The following is a 9,850-nucleotide window of genomic DNA, read 5'->3' as shown; positions in this document are numbered from 1 at the left end:
TTTTGATACACACAGACAGAGTGTTATAAGCTATAAATTAGACGTTGAGCAAAACAGTATACCGAAACATATAATAATAAATTTATATCACGTCACAATCTCTAATATAACGAGAGAGAAAATTGGATAATCAACAAAATACGAGTCTCTCTCTCTCTCTCAAAACACCAATAATGACTCACATGCACAAGAACGAAAATTCGACCAAACAAAGGACCAAACAGTAAAACCACAAACATTTTTAGTCGCTTGGCAATTATGTATTTAACGTTTCCACACAATGTATATATATACACGAAAACGCAACAAAGTTTGTGTCTGTCACACAATAACACGAACCTGATCGTTATCATTATCAACACCTCTCTCTCTCTCTCTCTCTCTTCTTTTTCTTTCTTTTTTCTTCAATAATGGAAGAAGACGAACACAAAGAGCTACAGCTCTTACCCGCAGCTCCAACGACAACAATCCCCGGAAACGACACCAATTATCCGGTGCGGCCAGTCCCATCGGAGCCCCCTCCTCCACCGCCGTCGATCATCCGATACAACCACCACAGCCGCCGATCCCCAAACCTCGGCGTGGTGGACCTCCAGCTCTCGATCAGCGTTAACAACAACAACAACAACCTGATCGTCGCCGAGGACGACGACGACGACGATGATGACGTGGCGGAGAGAGAAAGGCGCAGGCACCGAGGGAAGAGCGGCGTGGCGGCGCTGAGGTGGGAGGCGGCGGAGCAGATAAGGATGGCGGCGGTGGAGAAGGCGTACGCGGAGAGGGTGAGGGAGATGACGAGGAGAGAGATTGAGACTGCCCAGTCGGAGTTCGCACGTGCCAGGCACGTGTGGCAGAGGGCGCGTGAGGAGGTGGAGCGTGCGGAGAGGATGAAGGAACGCGCCACCGCCGCTGCCGCCGCCGCCGGAACCTGCATGGAGATCACCTGCCACTCCTGCCGCCAAAGGTTCAGGCCCAATAACTGATTAATTATTATGGGAATACAATCTTTGTTGTTTATGATTATTTGAGCAATTATTGGTCTTGTTACTTATAAGTATAAGAGGGTGTTTTCATGGGATATAGTGTATTATATATGACCATTGATTTCGTGAATTAGTTTAAAATTAGACCAGAAAAAAAAAAATTGCGAAACCCTAATTTGTTGATGATCAAATCGGTTTATATATATTGTTATTTTTCTATCTTTATATTTCTCTAGTGATTTATGAATTATGATATTACTGGGGTTACTAATTATTTCTGTTGATTTAGGATTACCTGATTTTTTTTTCTTCTCTTTATCTCTTCTCCATTAGCTTGAGATCATGAGTAAAGTAGAACACAAAAAGGTTTTCCCTTTTGGAACTGGGTTTTTTTTTTTTTTTAAATGAAAAGCTGTATATATCAATTTCATCAGGGATGTATACATTGATACATATATATACATACATATACATACATATGTGTATATATGATTGATGTCTGATCATGAAGATCGCATTTATATCATTATATGGCCCTGATGAGTAGTTAACCATTATACAAGTTGTATTTGGCCCTGATCATGTTAATGATTATTTGAATATTCAAATTCAGTGGAGGGTTTCTATTGTATAGTAAATTATATATGTACTTATAATCATAATAGAGAGGATAATTAACTTGTTTCCCTATCAGCTGTAAAGGGAAATATGAAAAATATCTTATTATGTTCAAACTTCAAACATCTGGGATTCCCTGAGAAAAGTCTCTATTCCTCTTCAGTTTTTGTGCATAGGTTTAATTGTCTTATATCTCTTCGAAAAGAAAAATTTGCTTTATCATGATCCTTCGATCTCCAGAATTAGGTATATTTAGATTGTAATTTCTATGCATCCAAGTATATATCATTTATAACTTAATAATCAATGAAAATTTTGATGTATATATACATTGATTTTCCTTCGATTATCATGAAATGGGTTCCAAAATTCCAATAGAAAGCCAAATTATATAGGCAATGTGTGACAGAGCTTAGTAATTAACTAGCAGTTCATAGATCGATTATAAATTTAAACCCACGGATAAAAATCTTTGAATTCTTGACCACAAAATATATCAAATATTTGTTTAGGATGTGTATATAGTTATAGTAGTTTCACTGAACCAATTTATAATTGCAAAACAAAGTAGAGATCATGCATTTCCAATATATATATATATATATATGTGTGTGTGTGTGTGTGTGTGTGTGTGTGTGTGTGTGTGTGTGTGTGTGTGTGTATAGGTATGTATGTATACAGTACTAATAATCACTTCAGTACTATGGTTATAATATAATTTTAATGGGTTGATGATGACATTGCATGTGTTAAACCATTAAATTAAGTAACTGGTAGTGCATGTACTTGGGGAATGTCAATAAAAAAATCAACATAAATAAACAACGTTAACAAGTACATTGCATGATGTTATGATTAGGATTCTTATAAAGTCAAACAATAATTAAATGTATATTAATAAAGTCTTTAGGACATAGAAGAAACGAAATTAAGATAATGATACATATACATACTAATATACAAACAAACACTTTTCCAATTCCCTACACAAATGTTATCATATACAATAACCCGCTATTTTCAAATCGAAAAGCCATTCGCTAAACCTTTTTGTTTTCTAAACACGAGTTGTTAGCAGTATTATATATCTATATCTATATATATATATATATATATATATATATATATATATGCGCGGGAATATACATGTAGATAATTGTAAATAATTAGATTATTAATGAGAATGGTAAAATATGAAAATAGTAGACACATAAATACACAATATATAAACAAGTTTCATAACACGAATTGTAGACCTTAACATAGAATACCAGAAGAAGAAAAATAAAAAAGAGAAGCGTCGAGACTCGTTTGATGTTTTTTTTTATCGTTCCGCCATAAGTATTAGAATTGATTAGAATTGATAGCATGCACTCAAAGAGACGCATTCTCTTTCTATGTGAGACTTTGGCACGTATATCGCTTCGTAACAAACTTATGGTATGTTTTAGCATTCTTTGAGCATGATTACACATCCCTCTTAGCTCTATTATTGACAAATAAATAACTAATTTTAAACATCTATATAAGAAATGACAATCTGATTAAACCTGATGATTTCGACGAGTGGATCTCACTCAAATTGTCGTCACAAAATGAACTATTTGTTTATATTAATGTGATATTTAATCCAATTGTTTCAAACACTGGCTACTGAGCATCCAATGTATTGTGTCGTTACCAAATTTTGTTCTTTTTTTTTTTACAATTTTGACAAAAATCCAGCGAATAATTAGATATTTCTTTGCCATCCAATATTTCGAAAGGACGCTTAAATTTATGAAGAAATAATCGTGGTATTTCTTCGCCATCATATATTAAACGAAACTATTGCTCATTCATCATGAAAACAGTATTTTAATATTTACACGCGACAAAGAAGTACTAAAAAATTTCATTCAATTTAGTTAAGATAAAAAAAAAATCACAAACACATAGACTATGGCTATATCCTAGAGTACCTCTTTAGCATATAATCACTAAATGTAAAAGACCCTCGAGAGGAAAGATGTATTTTTCTCTGAAGATTATATGAAGAATAAGAAGAAGAAAAAAACAGTACTCACCTATTATTTTAGGAAAACTACTTATGATCATAAAATATACGGACTTTGAAGAAGACACATGAGCTATGAGAAGAAATAGTCAAATCTGACGGAAAAAGGAGTCAAGTTTGGAACCTTTGATGATATAGATAGAAAGGCAAATATGAATCAGAACAAAAAGCAAGTTATTCACCAAAATAGGACAGAGATAGATAGCTGTATCCACTTGTATTCAAGCTCTTAACTTTTGCTCTTACTAGTACTACTACATATAGACCCCAAATACTAAAAACCAACTATATATACATACAATACATGTCAATCAATTAAACTGTAATTATTGTTTTCTTTATTGATATGATTAGTAATGTTGAACAATATATCAACCACTAGTTGGCTAGCTGAGCTCTGATATATGTCAATCATACAAAACATTGTTTTTTTTATTTGTGGCTATAAATTTATTAACGTAGATTGGAATATATATGTCAGCAAACCTTAAGATATTCACACACACACACACACACACAAAATAAAACAATTAAAATGTCATAGGAAAAGGTTAAATTATTAATCGGTCAAAATCATATATAAGATATGATATGATATGATGCAATCCAGCATGGGCCGGCGAAAGGATATCGTGTACCATCAAGAGCATTTTTTTCTTCTTCAAAGTTCAGAGAAATGAATTGATTCTGAGAAGAAAAAAAAAGTACAATGCACAAAAGGATTGCGGACTTTGGATCAAGGATTGAAAATTCGAGTAACACCGCCCCCAAAAAAAAAATTGTTCCTATATGTTGGCGATAGGAATTTTATTTCTTTTTATTTTATAAAAACAAAAATCGTCGAGATTTCAGAAAAGGCCATCGAGTTTCTTGGAAAATCCATTTTGGTAACAAATTTTTTGTCGAAAATTGGAGAAAAATTTAAATGAAAAACGAAAATCCGACATTAGCATTACCAACGGCCATTGAACTTGAAATAGAGGCGCTTTTTTGTGTTCATGCGACACACTTTATTTTCCACTTTAACTTAATCCACTATTATTTCGAAAATTTAGCTTTAATTAATAGCCACGTCAAAATCCATTTTTCTAGTAGTGACCTTCACTAGCTAATTATCGACATTTAGCATTTTAATCGTGATTTTGAGGAATGGAGCAAGTTTGGCGAATCTAAAAAATAAATGCTGGTCATTGACCTGGTAATCAATTAAGTTAATTATTGAAGCCTCTCTGCTTCAGTTAAAATCTTTCTTTTATTTCCTAGCTAGCAAACCCTACCTTATACCATTTTTTTTATGATCAAATATATATATGACTGAATGTACTAATCAATTGAACTACAGATTATCATGATATCATGAATTATCGATATATATACATATATATATATATATATATATATATATGGTGCACTTTAATCTCATAACTCAATATATAGGTTAGCAGATAATAATACATAATCTGCAAACGAAACTACATAAAAATTCAATAATATTATTTTTTTCCATATAAATCATGGAACCACCCCTAATTGAGCTATAATACTAACTGAAAAATCTTAGTGACCATGATGATATACAAGCAATAGTCCGACATGTATGTCCACTTGCATAATATATACCTTGTCTTTATCTTTTTTTATTTTTTTTATAAATAATTTTAATTGATTAAATACGAGGACCATATTTCTCTGAAGAAAGTTAATATATATGAGAAAGAAAAAATAAATACAAAGATGTAGGGCATGGTTTTTCTGAGCCCATCAAGGCAATCACTATTACCAAAAACCTTAACATTTGTCTTTTCACATTGTCCACATATGATCATGGATTATACTGTTTCTTTGTGTTTGGGAATATGATATGATATATCATGAAACATGTATACAGTGTGTGTATATATATATATATATATATATATATATATATATATATATATTTGCATCATGGCAAGAGATATATGATCGTCAAATTGATATCACCTTAGGATTATATATATGCTTAACATATATATATATATATATATATATATATATAACCACTATACACCAAACAAATACCAACACAAAGGAAAATGAAAAGGAAGTGGAATTGAATGTGTATATAAAATAATGGGTATAGCGCTATAATAATAGTTTCTTTCTTATGCCATGTTTCAATGTTTCACTTCATGTGAAAATGAAGTTCGGATGTTTCCGGTTTTATTTTATGTTAAAAGTTGTAAGGGTACTGTAGGAAAAAAAAAACACAATAATGCAAAGTTGATCAAGTTTTTATAGGGGACATAAAATGGTGGTTTCTTCAGCAAGACACGTGATGATTCATTAATAGATAAGTTTTTTTCGAAAGGGAAAAAAATACAACCGGCTGAGATATGGATTAACAAAATTCCTAAAAAAAAACAGAAGAGGACTTGGTACCAAATTATTTATAGCTAATATGCATGCATGCATTAAACCGTTAGGAGATTGTTAGTCTCACTCCCACTCTCACTCTCACTCTCACGTCATTTTCGAACCAATTGAAGATGAAGAAAGAGATGAAGAAGAGTAACACGAAAAGAGAGCTGGATATTTTGGAATCGTGGTGGGGCTAGAAAAAAAAATTATTTTTATTTTTTAATTGAGCAATAAGTCCATCGTTTTGAAGTGTGAATCACACAATCACAAGTCTTCACAAACCTAAGATATTATATATATGTAAAGGATACCAAAAGGGGTTATGTAATAATAGAGAGATGCGGATCCCACATGAAAAATAAGAAGCCATTGTGATATCACGGCCAATTTATTTTTTATTTTGTCCGCAAAATAAAAAGTACTGTAAAAAACGAGTATATTTTTTTTTTTAAGCCATTGTGTATATTTCTCTATATATTATACGTACTATATTTCATTTCCCACCAATCAACTGATGAATTATTGTCTTTGCATTTCAGTAGAAAGAATTAAAAACTTCTCTAAATAATGAATGAAAAAAAAACTGTGTATATTTATACATTCGCATATATGACGTGATATCATATTAACCATAAAATAATACCACCTATTAACTAATGAGCTAATTTGGTATTGCTATGTTTTAAAAAAAAAATTGATTTTAATTCTATTGTAGAAAAAAAATAATACTGTTGTAAAAAGTATATAAGTGTTTGATAAATATTTTTAGAATAATTGTTGCTAGAATTAGATTTTGTGTTTATTAAAATTAATAAAAATAAAATGAATAGATATATTTTCTATTCATACGAAATTACATATAGTTTTTGGTACATAAAAAATATATTAAAATCTATTAAAGTGGGTGCCTATAGATTCTAAACAATAAACTAAGACTTTTGGTGATATTAAAAAAATTAGTTGATAAAAGAATTATTAGATAATTGTGGTTAAAAATTGAAAAATATAAATATATAAAAGGAAAAATTGAGGAAAGAGAATATGTAAAAGCTACGTAACTCAAAAGCACTAAATTCCTAGCTTAGTTATTTAGTGTAATATATATATAAAAAAAAATACTTTTCAACTTTTATAAAAATTTATTTTAACCAAACACTTATAAACAGTTAAAATAACTAAAAGCACCATTTAAAAGCAATCACAAACACATCCGATTTAACGAGCTAGTAATATCCCCTACTAAATCCACTTGCATTAAATATCCCACCGTCTAATAATATAAAAACAATGACCGACCAGAGAAGAAATGAAGAAGAAGACTGGAGAGAGAGAGAGAGAGAGAGAGAGAGAGAGAGAGAGAGAGAGAGAGAGAGAGAGAGAGAGAGAGAGAGAGAGAGAGAGAGAGAGAGAGAGAGAGAGAGAGAGAGAGAGAGAGAGAGAGAGAGAGAGAGAGAATTTGGGAACTGTTGAACAATTCGTTCTAACAGAATTTCATTCAGATTGATTGATTGATTACAGTCAGTTATAATTACACTTATATAGTCAGCGACTCTTAACTGACGAGTTAGTTACAGCCACTGAGAATTAGTTACACTCGAGCCTGATATGCTGAGCTGGCATTGATGACTAGGCTACTCTTATTCACACGCCCCCTTGAGCTGGACGGTCGTCCTCAGCGTCTAGATGCAGGCGAGAGCTGAGTTCATGAAATCGAGTTTCAGGGAGAGCTTTGGTGAACATGTCAGCAAGATTATCTTCGGTGGGCACATATCGTACTTCTATTGACTTGCCAGCTACCAGATCACGAATGAAGTGAACATCTACTTCGATGTGTTTGGTTCGAGCATGAAAAACAGGATTCGAAGCCAGTGCACCAGCACCTAAGTTGTCACACCAGATGATCGCCGTTGACGGTGAAGGACAAACGTTCAGCTCACTCAGCAAGGAGCAAAGCCATACCAGTTCAGTTGACGTTTGAGCAAGTGCCCTGTACTCGGACTCTGTGCTTGATCGAGACACAACATTTTGCTTACGTGCTGACCAAGTTATCAGGTTACCACCAAGCAGCACCACATAGCCAGTTGTGGATCGACGATTGTCAGAGCAGCCTACCCAGTCAGCGTCAGAAAAGGCTTCAATGGCAAGTCGTGGAGCTGGTTGAAAGGAGAGACCGTAGTGAAGTGTCCCCATGACATAGCGAAGTACCCTCTTGCAGGCCTTCCAGTGAGATTCACGAGGACTCTGCATATATTGACTCAACTTGTTTATGGCAAATGCTAGATCAGGTCTGGTGAGTGTCAAGTACTGAAGACCTCCCACCAGCGACCTGTAGACTGTAGGAGACTCTAGCAATGGCGTGTCATCATCAGCTGTAAGTGACTTGGAAGAGATCATGGGAGTAGGACATGGTTTTGCCTCAACCAGGTTTGCCTTGGCCAGCAAGTCAAATGCATACTTGGTTTGAGTGAGTCTGAGGCCAGTCTTCAGGCGAGTTGATTCAAAGCCTAGAAAATGACTTGAAGAACCAAGAGATCCAAGTGACTTTAGGGCAAAATTAGCATTCAAGTCACTGATCACTCATTTGATTTCTGAATTGTCATTCCCTGTGATGAGGATGTCATCCACATAGACAATTAGATAAAGCCATACTGACCCAGAGTTGTAGAAGAACAATGACGTGTCACTCTTGCTGTTGTGAAAGCCCCATGAGATCAGATATGAATGCAGTTTATCATACCACGCCCTTGGAGCCTGTTTGAGGCCGTAGATGGCTTCGATAAGTCTACACACATGATTCGGATTAGCTTGATCAACGAAGCCAGGAGGTTGATGCATGTATACAGTCTCTTGCAGATCGCCATTGAGGAATGCATTATTAACATCTATCTGCTGAATATCCTAATTGTAGGTGACGGCAAGAGTGAGCATGACTCGAACAGTTGGTTGTTTGATGACTGGACTGAATGTTTCAAAATAATCAAGACCATGAGTCTGCTGAAACCCTTTTGCAACTAGGCGTGCTTTGAATCGATGTATAGACCCATTTGGCTTGTACTTGACTCTGAAAACCCATCGGTTGTCCACTATGGGTGCATAAGATGGCATGGCGACAAGCTCTCATGTGTTGTTCTTGTGAAGGGCAGACAGTTCATCCTCCATAGCAGTCAGCCAACGATTGTCTGATAGTGCAGCTGAGACATTGTGTGGTTCCGCTTCAGCAGCATGGCTTAGAAGTGCTAACTGTGCTGTCAATGCCTTTGGCTTGAAAATGGCTGAACGAGCACGAGTGGCCATGGGATGTGACGAGTTTGTGGCTGGTCTGAACATTGGGGGTAAGGTGTTTGTGGCTAACTGGCTGTTTGTAGGGTCTGAGGTTGAACTGATGGGTACAATTTGTAGCTGGGAGTTTGAGTCCTGAGAGTTTGAGTTGATGGTGGTATTTTAGGGGTTATTTGGGTCAACTGGATTGTTTGAGGAGGGAATAGAGTCACTGGTGGTTGTTGGTGGTATATGAGTTGTAAGAAATGGAGTGCCATTTTCAGTTGTAATAGCTGTGGAAGAGATGTTTGTGGTTTTGTCTGACAGGGCATAAGGAAAATGTGACTCATCGAAAGCAACGCTTTTGGCTATGTATACCCTTCCTGACTTATGAAGGCACTTGTAGCCTTTGTGTTTATAACTATAGCCAATGAAGGTGCATAATATTGCCCTGTGATCTAGCTTGTGTGCATTGTATGCACGAATGTGTGGATAGCAAGCACAGCCAAATACCTTCAAAGCTTTGAGATCAAAAGAC

The 9,850-nt window shown here is 34.7% G+C and overlaps 1 protein-coding gene across 1 annotated transcript; it reads left to right on the top strand.

The window, feature by feature from the left end:
- The first annotated feature begins 298 nt into the window (after window positions 1–298).
- LOC149383258 (SHOOT GRAVITROPISM-like protein) lies at window positions 299–1,208 on the top strand. Its single transcript, XM_089628179.1, has one exon. The coding sequence runs from the start codon at window positions 411–413 to the stop codon at window positions 981–983; it is 573 nt and encodes a 190-aa protein (XP_089484305.1). The 5' UTR covers window positions 299–410; the 3' UTR covers window positions 984–1,208.
- The last annotated feature ends 8,642 nt before the right edge of the window (window positions 1,209–9,850 follow it).

This window comes from Urtica dioica, chromosome 10 (genome assembly GCF_054948205.1).
Source record: "Urtica dioica subsp. dioica isolate 48M chromosome 10, U.dioica_male_clone48M_v1_H2, whole genome shotgun sequence".
In the NCBI taxonomy this organism is placed as follows: Eukaryota; Viridiplantae; Streptophyta; class Magnoliopsida; order Rosales; family Urticaceae; genus Urtica; species Urtica dioica.
This window is presented reverse-complemented; position numbering and strand designations above follow the sequence as displayed.